The sequence below is a fragment of the Mustelus asterias genome, chromosome 11, assembly GCF_964213995.1.
Source record: "Mustelus asterias chromosome 11, sMusAst1.hap1.1, whole genome shotgun sequence".
NCBI classification, from domain to species: Eukaryota; Metazoa; Chordata; class Chondrichthyes; order Carcharhiniformes; family Triakidae; genus Mustelus; species Mustelus asterias.
Genome location: NC_135811.1, coordinates 16,199,170 through 16,222,672, shown reverse-complemented (window position 1 = coordinate 16,222,672; position 23,503 = coordinate 16,199,170). Strand labels below are relative to the sequence as shown.

Here is a 23,503-nt window from a genome sequence, read left to right as displayed (position 1 = left end):
GGGCCTGTTCCTGTGCTGTATTGTTCTTATCATATTTATTTGATATGTGGACTTAAAATAGACTGCTTAAGGTACAAAGAACTTTCAAATTTGAAGGCTAATTACTTGAGGTGTCTCTACTCAGTCCAAGAGTTGAGGGAAAAAAAAAAGAGTATCTCAGCCCAAGAAAGGGAAGACTGGATGATAGTGATCAAGTTGCAAGTAAATCAAAAAATTAAATACATCTAATTGTATAATTAATTTTAACACAGTACTTTTTCTGTATAAAAGGGGGACCATGGAACTTTTATAACATAGGTGCCTCAAAAGCAAAAAGGTTGCAGTAGAGAGAAGAAACCGAGTATTCTCTGCTTTTCACGATGATCCTGGAATAGTAAACATGTTTGGCAGATGAGAGCAGGGCCTGCAAATGTTTTATATGGTCCAGCCAGTTAAGTCTTTCAATTACAACAATTTCACTAAATGAGCATTGTGACATCCTCTAAATAGTTGAGTGCAATTTCATTCTGCAAGATTGTAACTCGGCTAAACTATCCAATATAATTCATTTGCAGACCCTTAATAGACAAATAATCTAATTTTACCTGCACTGGATGTCAGCCCAGGTTGCAAAGATCAAAGGACAGTACTTGAAATAAATTGTGAAGAACACTAAGGCCAATTCTTGACCAGCATTCTACAACTGGGGAATAGGTCAAAGACAACAATTAATCTGTGGACAATTGTACATATTGAACAATAGCTGACTGGGCTAACATTGTAGGAAGCAAAATCAAGAAGTTGCGACAAAGTCGCAACACGTGCATTAAGTTTAAATAATTTATTAAGTCTCCAGAATCCAAAGAATGTCTCCTTCCTCAAATCTGTACATTTTAGTTTGCTGTCCTGGTTCTGACCATGTGCTGTCGTGGCTCAATTAAGGAGGAAACAAACCTATAATTAGGTAACTATGGTGATACAGCATCACGTGACAGAAATAGAAAGCATTTTTTCAGCATTGCTTGTTTAACAATTGTCAGAAGTGTTCTTAACTAAAGAAAAGTTTTGTTACAGGAGTCTCCAATTAGCTCAACTGAGTTAACCCAGTAGTTTAGTTACACCAACCAGAAGAGTCCCAAATTTGAACCGAGGTTGCATTGCCGGTATACACTAGAATTAGCTATACCGTCTTGGAGAGAGTGCGGTATAAGTCACGTTAGATAGACAGTCAAGTTAATGTTCTACATTCTTACTCAGTGACCTGTTAAAAAACATGCATGTGGATGCCAGATGAAAATGGAAATAGACAAGTTCTGATGTACAAAACATTACTTTAAATTGCTGTCAAGCCTGAAATAAAAGGCCACTTAGAGTAGGTACTGATGGTTTTTCGACGAGGTGTTGTATGGGCAAGAAAATTGGCAAGACAAGAAATATTTTGAAAACAGCAGTTTTTCCTCATTTCAAGTCAAGGACACATGACTTAAGAAGCTAGTATAACTTTTTTGCCTCCAGAATTTTCTCCCCTTCTGTCTTGAGACATTGATTACTTTGGGGTATGCTTCCATAAAGTTATTTTGGCGTCTCCTCCAAATGACATTTCTTTGCATAAAACTCTCACTGGTGAATACTGAAAGGTTATTTAACCACTGAGGATACCACAACCAAACTGCTCCCCCTCCTGATTCTCAATAACTCTGATTTTGTTTAAGCGCTAGTTCAGATCAGCAAATTGTCCCATAATTGAATGTACCCATCAATATGTTATAACAAAACCTTTGAAAAAGGAACAGTTAAATAGATGATATATGCAAACTTACAAGATTTGAAGCTGTGGCCTCAGCATATGACAGGCCCTTGGGAATAATGAGAAAATGTTCCTGTTCTTTGCTTACTCTGACCTATGAGAATGAAAATGAAAACAGTCATTAAATTTTATGTCCAATAATAAATGCCTCAAAGAGTCCACAGATTATTCTCAAATTTTCTGACATTGTACAAAGGATACACGAATTTCAGAAACTTATTAACCATTAATTATTAGAACAGTTATGCAGGTTACAACAAGAATTTTATGTGCAAGTGACAAATGAACACACTGGAGAATAGAATGCCCAATGCTGTTCAACACCCCCAAGTCAAGCAAAGCATATTGTTAAAGACTAAATTTGCCTCCACTGTACAAGGATGGATCTGAGAAAAGCATTGCATGTTTTCCATTCCTTCTCATATTATTTCCTTTTGCTCAAATTATCATGCACATCTGGAGCAATCTAGTATCTAATCCAGCTGACCATTCTTCACTCAATATCCATTTGATTTGATTTATTATTGTCACATGTATTGGTATACAGTGAAAAGTATTGTTTCTTGCGTGCTTTACATCCAAATCATACTGTCCATAGAGAAGGAAAGGAGAGGGTGCAAAATGTAGTGTTACAGTCATAGCTAGGGTGTAGAGAAAGATCAACTTAATGCGAGGTGGGTCCATTCAAAAGTCTGATGGCAGCAGAGATAAAACTGTTCTTGGGTCAGTTAGTACGTGACCTCAGACCTTTGTATCTGGGTGCTCTGGATTCCTCCCACAGTCCAAAGATGTGCAGGTTAGGTTGTTTAGCCATGCTAAAATTCCCCCTTAGTGTCAGGGCATTAGCTGGGTAAACACATGGGGTTAGGGGTACAGGGACAGGATAGAATTGTTGTCGGTGTAGGTTCAATGGGCTGAATGGCCTCGTCCAGCACTGTAAGGATTCTATGATTCTAGGGGTCCTTGATTATGCTGGCTGCTTTTCAGAGGCAGCGGGAAGTGCAGATGGAGTCAATGGTCTGCATGATGGACTGGGCTTCGTTCACAACCCTTTGGAGTTTCTTGCGATCTTGGTCAGAGCAGGAGACATACCAAGCTGTGATACATCCAGAAAGGATGCTTTCTACGGGGCATCCCTAAAAGTTGGTGAGAGTCGTTGCAGACATGCTGAATTTCCTTAGCCTCCTGAGAAAGTAGAGACGTTGGTGGACTTTCTTAACTATGGCATTGGCATGGGGGGGACCAGGGCAGGTTGTTGGTGATCTGGACACCGAGAAACTTGAAGCTCTCCGTTTCATCCACTTCCACTTTGCTGGTAATCCATTTCATTTTGGGGCAGTACAGTGGCACATTGGTTAGCACTGCTGCCTCACAGCACCAGGGACCCGGATTCAATTCGGGCCTTGGATGACTGTCTGTGCAAACTCCACACATTCACCCAGTGTCTGCATGGGTTTCCTCCAGGTGCTCCGGTTTCCTCCCACAGTTCAAAGATGCGCGGGTTAGGTTCGATTGGCCATGGTAAACTACCCCTTCGTGTCAGGGAGATTAGCAGATTAAATGAGGCGTTTATGGGGATAAGACCTGGGTTGGTGCAGGCTCAATGGGCCAAATGGCCTCCTTCTGCACTGTAGAGATTCTGTGATCTTAGATGGCATCACAGCCGAACGAGATGCTGTCCTCACCTGAAGTCCAGAGAGTCATAGAGGTTTACAGCATGGAAACAGACCCTTCTGCACAACTTGTCCATGCCGCCTTTTTCTTTAACCACTAAACTAATCCCAATTGCCCATGTTTGGCCCATATCTCTCTATATCCATGTAACCCTCTAAATGCTTTTTAAAAGACAAAATTGTACCTGTCTCTACTACTACCTCTGGCAGCTTGTTCCAGACACTTACCACCCTCTGTATGAAAACAATTGCCCCTCTGGACCCTTTTGTATCACTCCCCTCTCACCTTAAACTATGCCCTCCAGCTTTAGACTCCCCTACCTTTGGGAAAAGATATTGGCCATCTAGCTGATCTATGCCCCTCATTATTTTATAATTTCTATAGGATCACTGTTGTGAAGCTGGTGTTCGTAAAAATACAAAAAAATTGTAAAATGCTAAGAGTTCTAAAATTACATGGTTTGTTAAAAAAGATAGTTTTTTTCTGTACTGAAGAGATGCAGGTGCATGCAGTACACAGACTGAAACATTGTATCACAAGGCTAGGCAGTAGTGCTGCCAAGACAACTGGTTGTTTTTGATTTTTAACCAATTAGTGTAAACTAGGCATTTGAATAACAACAGCCTATCAGATTTGAATTTGATGTTTTGGTTACCTGGAAACCAATCCTACTGTGGGGATTTTGGTATATCATCAGGGGTATAACAGCCAGCTCCCAGCTTCAGAGAGCCAGGCAGCAACTGCCTCTGCCACAGCTCACAGCTTGAGAGAGAGAGACACAGCCAGCAACTGTCTCTGCCAGCATAACAGCCACATTTATGTCTTAAAAGAAAGCCTCATCTCGATAGTGACGACAGAAGAAATCAGCAAAGACAGAAGATTCTGGAAGATGACAAACCTGGTTGAAATTTTGAGAGTGACCAAGAATTCTATTTTTTTTTGTTAGTAAGTGGGAATTAGATTTATCCAAACAACATTCCATTAGAATAGTGTTTTATTCGGTTTGTTAACAGTTTAGTTAAGCTGTTCACTGTTAGTTAGATAAATAAAGTGTTACTTGTTGCTTTTACAGAGAGTCTCAGGTAGTTATTTTGATTTAACCACTAGAAGTTGCTGGAGCGCAGATATTACCCCTTCTCACACACTCTTTCACAGATTATGAAGCAAGGTACTTCTCTGAGTGGTCGAGTGTTAGTTCTCAGGGAGGAGATCAACCTCCCCCTTCATAACATCACCCCTCAGCCTCCTACGCTCCAGGGAAAGTTGTCCCAGTCTATCCAGCCTCTTTTTATAACTCAAACCATAAAATCTCAGTAGCATTCTAGTATTTCTTTTCTGCACTCTTTCTAGTTTAATAAGATCCTTTCTATATTAGGGTGACCAGAACTGTACACAGTGAATAGTTTGGAGCAAGGATAACTGAACATGAAATTCCAGCTGATATTTTCCCCCACCCCGGGAGTACCGAGTCTAATTGTAGGACATTAACTTCTGCCTTGCTGTCATGAGCTAACTCAACACGGACAGCGAATCCAACCAGTAACCTTATAATTTGTATGGCTCGACACCACAACATAAATTAAATACGAGTTTCTATGATTCCCAGTTGCGGAAAGGTGATAGAGAAGTGGGTGGAGGGCTAAATCTTCTGTTCTCCAAAACACCCAAGACTGACATGTGACTGCAGATGTGTTTTGAGGCCCTGTGATAGTCCTGATGGAGTGACATACGTTGAAATTACCTGAGAAATTTAAACTGCTCAGGCTATTGTTCTGCTCTCCAGAATCCTGTGCAAATGTCTCCAACTCTGAATTAAAGACGGAGACTTTGGACAGTTCCACGCTACTTACCTGAAATTAGTTACCCAGGAAATGTTGGACAGGTAAAACCTAGTAACACTTGGCTAACTCAACACAGACACCCCCAATCATCATGCACCAACCCCGACCCCATTCCCCCATACCTGACCACCCCTTCCCCACACTCCCTGAATCACCCGAGTACTCCTCCAACCTGATCTAATTAACCTCCTCCCCCAAAAACAGACCTGACAAACCCCACCCCCCAAAAGACCAAGGGAGATGTGATGTAGTGGTAATGTCACTGGATTAGTAATGCAGAGGTTCAAGCTAATGCATTGGCGAAAAACATTCAAATCCCACCAGCAACAGCTAGTGGAATTTGAATTCCCTTAATTAATCTGGAATATAAAGCTAGTCTCAGTAATGGTGACAATGACGACCATCACCAATTGTTGTCAAAACCAATCTGGATCACTAATGTCCTTTAGGGAAGAAAATCTGCCTTCCTTACCTAGTCTGGCCAAAATGCAACCCCAGACCCACAACAATGTGGTTGACTCTTAGCTGCCCTCTGAAATGGCCGAGCGAGCCACTCAGTTTAAGGACAGTTAGTGATGGGCAACAAATGCTGGCCTCGCCAGTGACATCCACACTCGTGAAAGAATAAAGACTACCCTCCCGACCAACTGACTTCCACCCAACCCGACATAACCCTCTGACCAACTTTCTGACCCTAATACTCCGCGCCCTGACGAGCCACTTACCTACCTTCCCATCCAGGCCGCTCATCCATCCACCCACTAACATTCAAAGACTGTACCTTTAAATTTACCAAATGGTATCTAGTGCAAGTAGGGACTGCCCCATCTTTACCCCAACTCTACTCTGCTCCAATGGAATTCTGCAAGGAACACTTCTCTGTGCATTTCTTTGACAGCCAAGATTGAAAGATCTCGGAAACAATGCGCAGCAGTGTCGAATCGGGGGAATCAAGCGCAGCAGCAATTCTTCGCCATTGCTGCTGCTCTGGAGATCTGGGCCATAGTGTTGATAAACAGTAAATCTTGTCTGAACTCTTTTAATACAGAATAATTTCATGGCAAAACAGAAAGAGACTCTCCAAACATCTTAAGTAAAATAATGCAACAGACTTAGTAAAAGGATAGGTTGTGTCTGACTAATCTAGTTGAGATTTTGAGGTCAATAGCATAGTTTCTCTATGGACTTTCAGGATGTATTTGACATGGTTTCACTGAGAGATTATTCGCCAAAGTGATAATGCATAGAACTGAAGGAAATTTTGTAGCTTGGTTGGGAGGAGGGGACGGAATGGGAAGAGTGTAGGAATAAAAGGAACATACTATGATTGGTGCAAGATGACAAGTAGCATTCACCAGGAATCTGTATTGCGACTTCAATTTCATAGAAATCATAGAAACCCTACAGTGCAGAAGGAGGCCATTCGGCCCATCGAGTCTACACCGACCACAATCCCACCCAGGCCCTACCCCCCACATATTTTACCCGCTAATTCCGCTTATCATATATATCAATTGCATGAACCAAGAGTTGCATATTCAATTTTCAAATGGTTCTGAGTTGGGACGCACAGCAGGAGCTGAAGATGGAAAAGGGAAATTTCAAAGGCACACAAACAATTGAGTGAGAAGAAATGACTGCTGGATTTTTATGTGGGGAAGTGTGACGTTATCCACTTTGGATCAGAGAAAGACATGTTTGAATATTTTCTTAATGGTGGAAGACAAAGGACTTATAAAGCAAATCACTACAAACTGGCACAGGGATACAAAACATAATAAAATGGAACGTTGATCTCTATCTCAAAAGGGTTGAAATAAAAAAATATAAAGAAAGTTATGCTTCAGTTGCACAATGTTCTGGACAGACCGCATCTGAAGTACAGCGTTCCCCTCTGAGCAGGGAAGAATATAATAGAGTTGAAAGGGGTAAAGAGTGAAGTTACTAGATTATACGGGGATTGAAAAAATTCTCTTGAGTTTAGGAGGTTGTGAAGGGATCTGATGCTTTTTAAAAAAATGATAAAAGGATTTCAATACAGAAAAACTATTTCCTCTGGTTGGGGAATCCAAAACAAGGAAGCATAATCTTAAAACAATTGCTTCGTATTTACAGGTGAAATCACAAGCACTTTTCCACACAAAGCATAGAGGAATTCTGTAACTCTTAACCCCCCCCTCAAAAGGCTGTGAATGCTGGGAAAATTGAAATTTTTAAGATCGTGGTCAATGGATTTTTGTTAGCGAAAGCTATGAAGGGATACAGAGGAAAGGAAGAAAACACAGTTGAGGTACAGATCATAATCTAATAGAATGGTGGAAACAGGTTCAGGAGGCTGATTGACCAACTCCTTTTTGTAATGCATCTTACAGTTACAACATCCAACGAGACTTAAAACAGGGGTGTTCCTTTGAGCTGAAGACAGTAATGGAGCAATGAACAAACATCATAATTACATTTTGGACAACTATGTTTTAATATGTGCAGAATAGTTCTTGTGGTCATAAAATCAAGGAAGAAATTAGGAAACACTATTCAGTAAAAAGAAAACAAAGAACTCCACTGTTAAACTGCAAATGAATTACAAAGTATTTTCTAAACTTTAAGAACCCATTTAGCAGTATATTTTATAGTTGTATTCTCACTATTTAGACTCTTCAGGTCTGAAATTAGAAATTAAGAGTGAGATAAAATGTTGTAAAAACTAATTATATGCTGTGCTGCATACTTACTGTTATGCAGGTATTGGTCAAATGTGCCCATCCAAATAGATCTACCATTCTGTAAAGGCTTGCAACTTTACAGCGGGTCAACTTCTCTCCTTTCACGAAAGTAGCAGATTCAATGCCACGTAGATCATTGATGGGTGTAGTTACTCCTAGATCTAAAGAAAATATAAAGCTCAATACATCAGAGTTCTCTAATAAAGATATATATTTGTTGAAGTAGTATCTAAAGTATTTTCAGGCACTTACTAAGTTGTGCTGATGGCAAATTGGCAACAGAACTTGCCATTACAAAATCTGCTATTTGTCGTAGGGCAAGCAATCCAGCAGGGTTATTGCCCTTTTTCATCTGTTCTTGAATAAGGATCTCAAGCTCATCTCTGAAGGCCTATAATCAAATGTATTTGTATTAAAATATGAATATGAAATCATGTAAATATACTGACTTAAGCAATAATTGTACTGCCCACAGGACTAATACTTCACGTGAAAGTCAGAAATGGCAATTTACATACACCAGATAAAGCTATGAAAGGAGCAAATGCACAAAAACCTAATTCCTATTAGAAACATAGAACAGTACAGCACAGAACAGGCCCTTCAGCCCACGATGTTGTGCCGAGCTTTATCTGAAACCAAGGTCAAGCTATCCCACTCCCTGTCATCCTGGTGTGCTCCATGTGCCTATCCAATAACCGCTTAAATCTTCCTAAAGTGTCTGACTCCACTATCACTGCAGGCAGTCCATTCCACACCCCAACCACTCTCTGCGTAAAGAACCTATCTCGGACATCCTTCCTATATCTCCCACCATGAACCCTATAGTTATGCCCCCTTGTAATAGCTCCATCCACCGGAGGAAATAGTCTTTGAACGTTCACTCTATCTATCCCCTTCATCATTTTATAAACCTCTATTAAGTCTCCCCTCAGCCTCCTCCGCTCCAGAGAGAACAGCCCGAGCTCCCTCAACCTTTCCTCATAAGGCCTACCCTCCAAACCAGGCAGCATCCTGGTAAATCTCCTCTGCACTCTTTCCAGCGCTTCCACATCCTTCTTATAGTGAGGTGACCAGAATTGCACACAATATTCCAAATGTGGTTTCACCAAGGTCCTGTACAGTTGCAGCATAACCCCACGGCTCTTAAACTCCAACCCCCTGTTAATAAAAGCCAACACACTATAGGCCTTCTTCACAGCTCTATCCACTTGAGTGGCAATTCTACACTATTGTTTTACAACATTCATTTTAATTTCTGCAAAATATTTCCCAAATAAACGGGGGAAAAAAGTAGCAACAATTTTGCATTAAAACATAGCTTCTTTATTTTCTAATTATTTGTTAAAATCTATTACAAGCGGAATGACATAGCCAAAGTGATGATATATAACTATACAGTTTTTGTGAAGCAGGCATCATTCACTTTACACATTATCCAATTTGAATCACTCTGCAGGTGAGATTAATCATTTCTAGCTGATTCTTTAAAATGAAGACACAGCTTAAGCAGCAAAAAGGTGGAATTATTTAAAGTGCTTCAAGGTTCTGCCAGAAAACTGCATTGGATGAATAGCAATATCTCACCTGCTAAATAGCGACTCATAAGAACAAACAAAGAACAATACAGCACAGGAACAGGCTCTTCGGCCCTCCAAGCCTGCACCGATCAGTGTTCCTAACTAGACCATCCGTTTGTATCCCTCTATTCCCAGTCTGTTCATGTGGCTATCTAGATAAGGAAGTCCCTCTACTCCAGAATTCATTATGGATCTCTCATATTTATAACTGTTGCAAACTCACCATCACAGAATTAAAAACATTTTCCTATCACTGTATTAACAAATCTTCATGTTCATGTTTAGCCAACATTTTATATTAAAAGCAGTTTTAAATGCAGGAAAGTGAGAAAACGGGATCATTTTTGACTACAGCTATTTGAATTAGATCCTACCATGTAAGAGAAAAATATAAATTCATATAACAGTTTGAATAACTAATATTCTATGATTTGTTTCCCTCCCAACTATTCCTTGCCCATATAGCTTCATGGCTATCATTCATCTTTCGATAAATTTCTCAAGAGCCCAGACAGTGAATTTTACCAGGCTACTGTATGAAGGAAGACAACTCAACTGGGCCTATCCTTTCCCAACAGCCACATGTTGCAGATTGTAGCACAATGTATAGGCCCATTAAAGTACACAGAAGAAACTCCAAGTGACTTTCTCACTACTTTCACCACTTCCTATTTGGAATATTGCTGGGGCCTTAAACATAGAAAATAGGTGCAGGAGTAGGTCATTCAGCCCTTCAAGTCTGCACCATCATTCAATATGGTCATGGATGTTCACACACTCTCAATATCCAACTCCTGCTTTCTCTCCATACCCCTTGTTTTCTTTAGCCGCAATGGCCACGTCCAGCTCCCTCTTGAACATATCTAATGAACTGGCCCCAACAGCTTTCTGTGGTAGAGAATTCAACAGGTTCACAACTCTGCATGAAGAAGTTCTTCCTGAATGACTTACCCCTTATTCTTAGACCGTGACCCCTAGTTCTGGACTTCCCCAACATTGGGAACATTCTTCCTGCATCTAGCCTGTCGAGTCACATCAGGATTTTATACATTTCTATGAGATCCCCTCTCATTCTTCGAAATTCCAGTGAGTACAAGCCGATTCAAACCAGTCTTTCTTCATATGTCAATACTGCCATATTACTTGTGGCTGCCTCAACTTAGATCAATAACTCATTCGTAAGGGAACTACTAGGACAGTAACAGCGAGTTGGATCACTAACCCTAAAGTAGTAAACATTTTAGTAATAAAATGTCTTGTTGCATTTTTGGCATTCCCGCGTAAGCGCTACTATAGATTTCAAAATGCTGTTAGGAGTAGTGTACAAGTGTGTGTGAGTGAGTCAGTGAAATGGTGTACGTGTGAGTGAGAGTGAGGTGTGTGCGTGTCACAATGTAGAAAAAACTGGCCTGTTGCCTACAGAAAGAGGTCCATTGATACAGAAAGACAGAAAAAAGTTCTGAATGCTTATGTCGGAGAGTGAAAACAGGGGTTCTAAGCCCTCTTGATACAAAGGTTACTGGGGGGGGGGGAGAAGAATGAGTTTGGGGAACTTGTGTTTGCTCGGTGGTTGAAGTAATAGTGAGTTTAGAGCACGGTTTTGGTTGTCTCAGGGGGAGCTATCAGTCGGGTGAAAAGCATCGAGTGAATGCTCAGAATTTTATTGGAAGAAAACCGTTTGCAACTGTGTCAGCCCAAGCAAGACACTTTGATATCATGATAGTGGTAAAATTTCACTGGGCTTTATGTCTATAGGATATTGCTGGGTAAAGGAATATTGGGAAATTGAGTCATAGATGTTTACAGCATGGAAACAGCCCTTCGGCCCAACTTGTCCATGCCACCTTGCTTTTTTAAACCCCAAGGTAATCGCAATTGCCCGCATTTGGCCCATATCCCTCTATACCCATCTTATCCATGTAACTGTCTAAATGCTTTTTAAAAGATAAAATTGTACCCTCCTCTACTACTACCTTTGGTAGCTTGTTCCAGACACTCACCACCCTCCGTGACAAAATTGCCCCTCTGGACACTTTTGTATCTCTCCCCTCTCACCTCAAACCTATGCCCTCTAGTTTTAGACTCCCCTACCTTTGGGAAAAGATCTTAACTATCTAGCTGATCTATGCCCCTCATTATTTTATAGACCTCTATAAGGTCACTCCTCAGCCTTCTACACTCCAGAGAAAAAAGTCCCAGTCTATCCAGCCTCTCCTTATAACTCAAACGATCAAGTCCCAGTAGCATCCTAGTAAATCTTTTCTGCACTCTTTTTAGTTTAATAATATCCTTTCTATAATAGGGTGACCAGAACTGTACACAGTATTCCAAGTGTGGCCATACCAATGTCTTGTACAACTTCAACAAGACATCCCAACTCCTGTATTCAATGTTCTGACCAATGAAACCAAGCATGCTGAATGCCTTCTTCACCACTCTGTCCATCTGTGACTCCACTTTCAAAGAGCTATGAACATGTACCCCGAGATCTCTTTGTTCTGTAGCTCTCCCCAAAGCCCTACCATTAACTGAGTAAGTCCTGCCCTGGTTCAATCTACCAAAATGCATCACCTCGCATTTATCTAAATTAAACTCCATCTGCCATTCGTCAGCCCACTGGCCCAATTGATCAAGATCCCATTGCAATCGGAGATAACCTTCTTCACTATCCACTACACCACCAACCTTGGTGTCATCTGCAAACTTACTAACCATGCCTCCTATATTCTCATCCAAATCATTAATATAAATGACAAATAACAGTGGACCCAGCACTGATCCCTGAGGCACACTGCTGGTCACAGGCCTCCAGTTTGAAAAACAACCCTCTACAACCACCCTCTGGTTTCTGTCAAGAAGTGGAGAATTGGACTGGGGTAAACACAGTAAGAAGTCTAACAACACCAGGTTAAAGTCCAACAGGTTTATTTCGTAGCAAAAGCCACGAGCTTTCGGAACAGGTTATCCCTCCGTCAGGTGGGTGGGAGCTCTGATTACAAGCAAGGCACAAAGACACAAACTCAATTTACATGAATAATGATTGGAATGTGAGCCTTTACAGCTAATCAAGTCTTAAAGGTACAGACAATGCGAGTGGAGGGAGCATTAAGCACAGGTTAAAGAGATGTGTCATTATTCATGTAAATTGAGTTTGTGTCTTTGTGCCTTGTTTGTAATCAGAACTCCCACCCACCTGACGAAGGGACAGCCTGTTCCGAAAGCTCGTGGCTTTTGCTACCAAATAAGCCTGTTGGACTTTAACCTGGTGTTGTTAGACTTCTTTCTGTCAAGAAGCCAATTTTGTATCCATTTAGATACCTCACCCTGGATCCCGTGAGATTTAACCTTATGCAACAACCTACCATGTGGTACCCTGTCAAAGGCCTTGCTAAAGTCCATGTAGACAACATCAACTGCACTGCCCTCATCTACTTTCTTGGTTACCCCTTCAAAAAGTTCAATCAAATTTGAGAGACATGATTTTCCACTCACAAAGCCATGCTGGCTGTCTCTAATCAGTCCTTGCCTCTCTAAATGCCTGTAGATCCTGTCTCTCAAAATACCTTCCAACAATTTACCCACCACAGATGTGAGGTTCACTGGACTGTAGTTCCCAGGCTTTTCCCTGCAGCCCTTTTTAAACTAAGGCACAACATTTGCCACCCTCCAATCTTCAGGCACCTCACCCGTGATTATCCAAATCATTAATATAAATGAATCATCATCTTGTATTTGTATTGAGATCTTTCCAACCTGTTTGTCTGGTGTAATACTTTTCATTATTTTGGGTTAAAAGTTCATCGTGTGGCGATGACGGCATTGGACTGGGATAAACACAGTAAGAAGTCTCACAACACCAGGTTAAAGTCCAACAGGTTTATCTGGTAGCAAAAGCCACTAGCTTTCAGAGCGCTTGCTGCTCCTTCGTCAGGTGAGTGGGAGTTCTATTCTCAAACAGGGCATATAAAGACACAAACTCAATTTGCAAAATAATGGTTGGAATGCGAGTCTTTACAGGTAATCAAGTCTCAAAGGTACAGACAATGCGAGTGGAGGGAGCATTAAGCACAGGTTAAAGAGATGTGTCATTATTCATGTAAATTGAGTTTGTGTCTTTGTGCCTTGTTTGTAATCAGAACTCCCACCCACCTGACGAAGGGACAGCCTGTTCCGAAAGCTCGTGGCTTTTGCTACCAAATAAGCCTGTTGGACTTTAACCTGGTGTTGTTAGACTTCTTTCTGTCAAGAAGCCAATTTTGTATCCATTTAGATACCTCACCCTGGATCCCGTGAGATTTAACCTTATGCAACAACCTACCATGTGGTACCCTGTCAAAGGCCTTGCTAAAGTCCATGTAGACAACATCAACTGCACTGCCCTCATCTACTTTCTTGGTTACCCCTTCAAAAAGTTCAATCAAATTTGAGAGACATGATTTTCCACTCACAAAGCCATGCTGGCTGTCTCTAATCAGTCCTTGCCTCTCTAAATGCCTGTAGATCCTGTCTCTCAAAATACCTTCCAACAATTTACCCACCACAGATGTGAGGTTCACTGGACTGTAGTTCCCAGGCTTTTCCCTGCAGCCCTTTTTAAACTAAGGCACAACATTTGCCACCCTCCAATCTTCAGGCACCTCACCCGTGATTATCCAAATCATTAATATAAATGAATCATCATCTTGTATTTGTATTGAGATCTTTCCAACCTGTTTGTCTGGTGTAATACTTTTCATTATTTTGGGTTAAAAGTTCATCGTGTGGCGATGACGGCATTGGACTGGGATAAACACAGTAAGAAGTCTCACAACACCAGGTTAAAGTCCAACAGGTTTATCTGGTAGCAAAAGCCACTAGCTTTCAGAGCGCTTGCTGCTCCTTCGTCAGGTGAGTGGGAGTTCTATTCTCAAACAGGGCATATAAAGACACAAACTCAATTTGCAAAATAATGGTTGGAATGCGAGTCTTTACAGGTAATCAAGTCTCAAAGGTACAGACAATGTGAGTGGAGAGAGCGTTAAGCACAGGTTAAAGAGATGTGTATTGTCTCCAGACAGGACAGTTAGTGAGATTTTGCAAGCCCAGGCAAGTCATGGGGGTTACAGATAGTGTGACATGAACCCAAGATCCTGGTTGAGGCCATCTGAGGACATGAGCTGTTATAGTCCATTTTGAACACTTTCAGATGTTCAATTTTCAAACAAATAGCAAATCCTCTAATTTTCTATTCCACACATACAACTGAATACATTATCATTTTACTTTCTTTAGTCCTATACCAGGGTTACCATTTTCACTAGACATTGTGGATGATATGCATCATTAAGAAATACAGATTAATCCACTACTTTTAATGTTCCATATTCAATGTTAAATTATATCTGGAAAGCTTGATCAAGGTATGGCACAAAGGAGAGTTCACTGAAACCCAAATTCATGCTATGGTTTAAACCCATCTCTTTGCATGAACAATTTAGCTAGTCCCACTCTCTGGGTGTTTTCCTGTAACTTTGTTAATTTTTTTCCCCATAGGTGCTTATCCAATTTCCCTTAGAAAGCCATTATCCAATTCCCTTTAGAAAGCCACAATTGAATCTGCTTTCACTATCCCTTCAAGCTGTGCATTCTAGATGGTAACCGCTCACTGCATGAAGGAAGTTCCTCTACATGCCACTTACTTTAGTTCTACCCCCTCAGGTTCTCACCCCTTTTGTCCATGGGAACAGCTCATCTCTATCTTGTCTAGAACCCTCATGATTTTGAGCATCTCTATTAAATCTCCTCTCAATTTCCTCCTCTCTAAGGGTACAAGGCAATCTATCTAATAGTAATCTATCTAATAGTATCTATCTAATAGTAACTGAAGTCCCTCATTCCTGGAATCATTCTCGTGAATCTCTTCTCTAAAACCTCAAACATGCTTCCAAAAGTGCAATGCCCAGAAAATACTCCAGTTGAGGCTGAACCAGTGTTTTTTAAAGCTTCATCATAACTTCTTTAATGTTGTACTCTGTGTAAAAACTTAGGATCTTGTATGCTTAAAAAAAGTACTTCCCCAACCTGTCCTGCCACTTTAATGATCTGTACACATATATCCCCAGATCCTTTGTTTCTTTTAGGATTGTACACTTCAGTTTATATTGCCTCTCCTCATTCTTCTCACCAGAATGTACAACTTCACACTTCTGTTTTAAATTATATCTGGCCACCTAATCAATCAGCCTATGGCCTCACAGTATACATCCAAGCTTTTTGTCACTTGCAGATTTTGAAATTCTGCCCTGTATACTTATCAATATAGATCAAGAAAAGTGGTGGTTCTAATATGGACCTCTGTGGTATATCATTGTACATCTTCTTCCAGTCTGAAAAACACCCCTTCATCACTACTCTCTTTTTCCTGTCACTCAGGATATTTCACATCCATGCTGCTATTGTCCCTTTTATTTCAAAGGCTTCAACATAATAGGCACATAAGCCTATTATGTGGAATTTTATCAAACACATTTTTACAAGTCTGTATACACCACATCAACTGCATTACCTACACCATTACCAAAGGTCCTACAGAACTAACTCCAGTTTTAACATTAATTCCAATCAGAACCTATGTTTCTTTTTAAAACCATTAATTTATGGAATGTGGCATTGCTGGCTAGGCCAGCATTTATTGCCCATCATGAATTACCCTCGAGAAAATAGAAAATAGGATCAACAGGCTATTTGGCCCCTCGAGCCTGCTCCACCATTAACTATAATCATGGCTGATTGATCACCATCCGCTCAATCGCTCCCCATACCCCCTGATGCCTTTAGTCTCTAGAAATCTATTTCCTTCTTAAATATATTCAGTGACTTGGTCTCCAGTCTTACACGGTAAAGAATTCCACAGGTTCACCACCCTCTGAGTGATGAAATTGCTCCTCATCTCAGTTCTAAATGGCCCACATAGTTTTCTATGACTGTGACCCCTTATTCCAGGCCGTCCAGCCAGCAGAAACAACATCCCTGTATCCAGTCTGCCCATCTTTATCAGAATTTTGTGCATTTTAATGAGATTCCCTCTTATTCTCCTAAACTCCAGTGAATACAGGCCTACTGAACTCCAGTGAATACAGATCTACTCGACCCTATCTTTCCTCACATGCCAATCCTGCCATCCCAGGAATCAGTCTGGCCACTGCATTCCGTCTATGGCAAGTATATCCTTCCTTAAGTAAGGAGACCAAAACTGCACACAATCCTCCAGGTGTGGTCTCACCAAGGCCCTGTACAGCTGCAGGCCAAGGCCATCCCCACTTCTTGCTTTCAAACAACCGCACAACCTCAAACAGACCATTGTCCGCAGCAAACTATCCAGCCTTCAGGAGAACAGTGAACATGACACCACACAACCCTGCCACAGCAAGACTCTGCAAGACGTGCCGGATCATCGACACGGATGCCATCATCTCACGCGAGAACACCATCCACCAGGTACACGGTACATACTCTTGCAACTCGGCCAACGTTGTCTACCTGTTATGCTGCAGGAAAGGATGTCCTGAGGCATGGTACATTGGGGAAACCATGCAGACGCTATGACAACAGATGAATGAACACCACTCGACAATCACCAGGTAAGACTGTTCTCTTCCTGTTGGGGAGCACTTCAGTGGTCACGGGCATTCAGCCTCTGATCTCCGGGTAAGCGTTCTCCAAGGCGGCCTTCACGACACACGACAGCGCAGAGTCGCTGAGCAGAGACTGATAGCCAGGTTCCGCACGCATGAGGACGGCCTCAACTGGGATATTGGGTTCATGTCACACTATCTGTAACCCCCACAACCTGCCTGGATGTGCAAAATCGCACTAGCTGTCCTGTCTGGAGACAATACACATCTCTTTAACCAGTGCTTAATGCTCCCTCCACTCACATTGTCTGTATCTTTAAGACTTGATTAGCTGTAAAGACTCACATTCTAATCATTATTCATGTAAATTGAGTTTGTGTCTTTGTGCCCTGTTTGTAATCAGAACTCCCACCCACCTGACGAAGGGACAGCCTATTCCGAAAGCTAGTGGCTTTTGCTACCAAATAAACCTGTTGGACTTTAACCTGGTGTTGTTAAACTTCTTACTGTGTTTACCCCAGTCCAATGCCGGCATCTCCACATCACAGCTGCAGTAAGACATCCTTGTTCCTGTTCTCAAATCTTCTGGCAATGAAGGCCAACATTCTATTTGCCTTCTCAACTGCGTGCTGCACCTGCATGCTTGCTTGCTTTCAATGACCGGTATACAAGTCTCTTTGTACATCAACATTTCTCAATCTGTCACCATTTAAATAGTATTATGCAATTTTGTTTTTCCTATCAAAGATTCAGTTATCCACGTCATAATGCATCTGCCATGTATTTGCCCAATCACTCAACTTGTCTAAATTGTCTTGAAGTCTCTTTACATCCTCCGCACCACTCATATTCCCACCTAGTTTTGTCTCATCAGCAAACTTGGAAATATTATATTTGGTTGCCACATTCAAATCATTGATACATATTGTGAATAGCTGGGGCCCAAGCATCAACAAATGCAGTACTGGTTGCATCCTCAGAAAGCTCCAGTAGGTTTTCTCAAACATGATTTCCCTTTTGTAAATCCATGCTGCCTTTGTCAAATTACTTTAATTTTTTTAAAGTGCCCATTAGGGGCACAGCAGATGGTAAATGCTGAGCTGTTCAAATCCCATAAGGGAAACTTGAAACAACTGCGCTCATGTTTGTATTTGCAATTGGGATAGTACAAGGAGAGGTTTTGAAATCCAGAAAGGATGCCCTAACCTTCCCTTGACATTTAATGGCATTACCATTGCTGAATACCCACACTAGCAACATCCTGTGGGTTACCATCGACCAGAAACTGCACCAGATCAATCATATAAATACTATGGCTACAAAAAGAATAGAAGCTGGGAATTCTGCAGTGAGTAGCTTGTTTCCTTATTTCCCAAAGCCTGTCCACCATCTACAAGGCAGAAGTGTGATGGAATACTCTCCACTTGCTTGGATGGGTGCAGCTCCAACAACATCAGCAAGCTGGACACCTTCAAGTCAGAGTAGCCCACTTGATTGGCATCCTACTCACCACCTTCAACATTCACTCTCTCCACTATCAGCATACAGCAGCAGCAGTGTGCACCATCTACAAGCTGCACTGCAACAACCCACTAAGCATCCTTTACCAACACCATCCAAGTTCCACGACAGAAGGTCAAGAGCAGCAGATGCATAGCAGACTCCGACCTTAAACTCCCCTCCAAGCCACACACCATCCTGACATGGAACTATATTGCCATTCCCTGTTATTGGGTCAAAATCCTGGAACTCTCTTTCGAACAGGTTTTGCTGCAACACATTTTGACTTTTGTAAAGTTTACTTAAAAGTAAAGTTTATGTATTAGTCACAAGCAGGCTTACATTCACACTGCAATGAAGTTACTGTGAAAATCCCCTAGTTGCCACACTCCGGCGCCCGTTCGGGGACACGGAGGGAGAATTTAGCATGGCCAATGCACATCTGCACATTTTATACTGTGGGAGGAAACTGGAGCACCCGGAGGAAAGCCACGCAGACACGGAGAACATACAAACTCCACACAGACAGTGGCCCAAGCTGGGAACCGAGCCTGGGTCCCTGGCGCTATGAGGCAGCAGTGCTAACCACTGTGCCACCATGCTGCCCTTACTTTTACTTACAGAAGTTCATTTTCCATATAAATGGAACAGGAGCCAACACTATTAATGCAAAATCTTCTTTCCATGTTAGTTTAGAGCTCTCGGAATGGCAGTATTTACATATTAGACTCATTAAAACCACTAAATGGATCGACAATAAACTGTGTTTAATGAACTGCATTTAAAGATCCAAGCCAATCTCACGTATCTATGCATTACACTAGCTCCGATGGGCATTAAATTAGTAGGATATGGAATTTCAAAGGCAGGATAGAAAGTTAGAAACAAGGCCGAATGGTCATTTTAACTTCTCTACGTTTCTTTGCCAGGTCACTAATTGGATCACTGCATGGAAACACTATGTTCAGTGGGAGGGGCAAGTTCCATCAACTGAACACAAAATGGAAGACTGTGGCATATCAATTATTTTGGCAGAAGAATTAAACAAAACGCGAGTAAAGCTTAACAAATTTGAAAGCTCGAGGTAAGTTTTCGGACACTCTTCCCTCTTTATTCAAACTTCACATTTCCTGGTTTTAGCCAGTGTACCTGCATAAGTGACAGATAACAGCATAGTGAACCAGTTTTCCATGGGATGTGTGCATATCAAACCAGGACTTCAATGGAAACTGCAGTCCGTAGGGACCTCTACTGCGCTCCCTATGGAGCAGCGTAGATTTGACAGCAACTTCTAGATTTCGATGTTGTTCTGTGCTCCCAGAATTGTTGTCAGTTTCAGTGATGAGAGTGAGTGCTGGCAGTTTCATCATCATTACCACTGCAAACTCAGGTCTTTGGGCCTCAACTGCTGCCAACACTGAGGCCAAGGCTGTGCTGCAACTTTCCAGGTCTGTATGACTAAATCTCCACTAAGTAGGAATCAGAATGCCAACCACTATTAACTATCTATTGCCCTAAAACAGCAATTCTATTTCAGTAACTGAACATTGTCACACCAGCTTTGCAAAACCTCCAACTCTGTAGTCATTTTAAATGGTTAATAATGGTCAAGCTTTTCCAACAATTTAATGTTTAATGTTTGTACCCATACCACATATTGCAAAACAATTCTGGGTTACTGGCACTTCTAAACCTTTAGAAGATGACATGAGTGAGCAATTGTTAGCCTGAAAGCTGCCAAAGAACACAGTTACATAAAGACCTTGAGTTCTATGTTCAACCCACACATGACTAGACCAGCCATCTGCAAACCAGACATCTGTAAAGGCACATTGTTTACTGCTGATCTACAAAACAGAACTGGAACCATAAAAGTTACTTCAATAACTCATTGTTCTAAGGCAGTTTTATCAAATACAAAGCCACCAATGTTTCACAATATTTTGGTTTATGGAGAGATAGGGAAAGTCACAGTGCAGTTATATTGGTTAGCTCATAAGGCGTGGATTTTTACAACTGTTCTAACTTCATTCAAAACCCTCCTTTAGGTTTGATTGTAATCTTTATTACTTTAAAAGTTACATTTAAGAGGAAGATAAGGTAATGCTTTTGGCAATGCCCTTTCCAGCATTTCCTGTTTTCATTTTAGAGGATAGATACTGCTTCCCAAATTTGTACCCAAAAAAACTAGTTTGAATCAAAAATCCAGAAAAAAACAGATTGTGTTAATTAGACTGAAAAGAAAATTGGGGCTGGAGTTTATGGGGTGCCTGGCCTCTGTGACTCCCTGGCTAAAAAGTCAGGAGGTGAAACTCACTCACAATCTTGTTGGCTGCCCCACAGCAACAGGTTCACAGTTCTGCAAAGGTGGTTCCCCCCAAGCCTCCATCCTTGCCTGACACCAGCCCGCACAGCTAAGCTACCGGGCTTCCTTTCACTCTGGATAAAATATTAGTAGCAGAAGGATAACACCTTACATGGTCATTAAAGGAGATTGTGGTGAAGTGGTAATGCCACTGAATGAGGAACCCCGTTACCTAGGTTAATGCTCTGGGGACGTGGGTTCCAATCCCACCATGGCAGCTGGTGGAATCGAAATTCAATTTTTAAGAAAAAAAAAGTGGAATTAAAAGCTGATCTCAATAATGTTGAACATGAAACCATCATAGATTGTCGCAACAACCAATTGAGTTCACTAATACTAATGTCCTTTAGGGAAGGAAATCTGCCGCACTTACCTGCTCTGGTCGACATGGGATTCAAGACCCACAACAATCTGGTTGACTTTGTGATATGGTGTGACAAGTCACTCACTTCAAGGGCAATTAGGAATGGCAATAAATGCTGGCCTTGTCACTGACACCCATATCCCATTAAAGAATTTTAAAAAAAATCAGTCACTTAAAGACCTCAACAGGTCCAAGGGTGGGCAGATGCCTGATGTCTCGCCTACTCCTGTAAAGTTTCATATAGGTCAGGGGCAGGCAGGTAGACAGTGGAAATCTTCCTGGATTTTATATACTCCTCTGCCCTGGAACCTGCCGATGGAAGTGCGTGAAATCCAGCCAAAGAGCTGATGACTGAGAGCATGATAAAAGATTAAAGTGAAATACATCTGGCTGTCCAACTACAAGCACAATGCATTAATATACACTGCCGCTGAGGAGAAGGTGTTGTTTGGTACAATGCTAAACCATTGAGACATAGACTAGGACTTTCAGCTTTCATCATCAGCTGCGACTTTTCAACCTATTCACTTGCAGGCACAAAGCTCTGGTCAAAAGTTTCAGCTTGAATCTCTATTTCAAGTTAGTTATCTTAGCTTGGGATGCTGTAATTATCCTCACCTTGGTGAATAAATGGAAGGAGATTTTTTTTTAAAAGAGACAGCACGCACACAGGAGGAATGTAAGTATTTTATATTTCTACCAACTTTACTTATGACATTCAACTCTTCCAATACAGCATGCAATTTGTTTATCTGCAATAACAAGGTTTATGAACAGTGGATTCCGACATTTAAAAAAAAATAGCAATTCAAGTTTCAAAGAATGATGAATATAGCACTCCATATAACTGATGGTTACGGTTTTGTTTCCAACATTGTGTGTACCTTTTTTCCAGCCAAAATCAGCACATTAAAGCTGGGATGTGTGTAATCGTCTTTCTATTTAATGATTGACAACTTTTATAATGAACTGTTTGAATTGTGAAGCCAATTGTGCACTGTGGTAAATCACCAAGAGTGGCGCAAGAAGTCACTAAAACAGAGATCCTATGTGCCAGTGAACAAACTAAGAAAGTGGAGTGAAACATCTAACTCTATGCTTCAAAGAGTCACACCATTTCAGGATAATGCTCTTAAAGTTAGAAAGCAGAAAACATGTCAAAATATTAATAATGTTCCTTAATAAAGGCAGGTCTGTTAGAAAGGTGCCATCTTCCCTTATCAAGCTGAATATGAAGGAAAAAGTGAGGAAAGAATAATTTTATTTTCGAAAGAAATCCTCTCATTCAGGCAAGTGGGAAGTATTCCATTATGTCCTTGATATGTGCCTTGTACATGGTGGAAAGGCTTTGGGGACTCAGGAGATGAGTTACCCACTACACAGTTCCCAGCTTCTGAACTGCTCTTGTAGCTACAGCATTTGTCAATGTATCTGCTATTGCATCCTTTGGCAATTACACTGTTAAGCTACTTGCATTGTTAAAGACAGGTGATGAGGGAGTGGCACGGTGACCTGGAACCCCAGGTCCCTGGCACTGCTGCCTCACAGTGCCAGGGACCTGGGGTTCCAGCCTTTGGGTATGGGCAGCAGGGAGGAAGCTCAAGGTCAACATGCTCAAACTGAATTGCAGAGCAGGCTCAATGAGCCATATGGTCTACTCTGGCCTATTTCTTGTATGTAGCCAGGAAAGGAGATGAGTGACACAGAGGTTAGCACTGCTGCCTCACAATACCAGGGACCCAGGTTAAATTCTGGCCTTGGATGCCTCTGTGTGGAGTTTGCACATTCTGCTCCTGTCTGAATGGGTTTCCTCGGGTGCTCCGTTTTCTTCCCACAGTCAAAAGATGTGCAGATAAGGGGGATTGGCCATGCTAAATTGACCCTTAGTATTCCAAGATGTGTAAAGGGAGATTAGCAGGGTAAATATGTGGGATTACAGGGATTGGGCCTGGATAAGATGCACTGTTGGAGTGTTGGTGCAGACTCGATGGACTGAATGGCCTCCTTCTGCATGTAGGGTTCTATGATCATTGCCTCAACTAGAAGAGTATAAATGG

General features: G+C 41.5%; 1 protein-coding gene across 11 annotated transcripts in view; it reads right to left on the bottom strand.

Moving 5' to 3' along the window:
* The window catches only part of add3a (adducin 3 (gamma) a), a 238,662-nt gene that overhangs the window by 53,888 nt on the left and 161,271 nt on the right, over positions 1–23,503 (bottom strand). For all 11 annotated transcript variants that reach the window (XM_078223185.1, XM_078223180.1, XM_078223179.1 and 8 more), the window contains 3 exons: positions 8,277–8,415; positions 8,034–8,185; positions 1,800–1,880 (listed from right to left, as the gene is read on the bottom strand). In XM_078223185.1, coding sequence (XP_078079311.1) covers positions 1,800–1,880; positions 8,034–8,185; positions 8,277–8,415 — 372 coding nt within the window. The remainder of the gene's footprint in view (positions 1–1,799; positions 1,881–8,033; positions 8,186–8,276; positions 8,416–23,503) is intronic.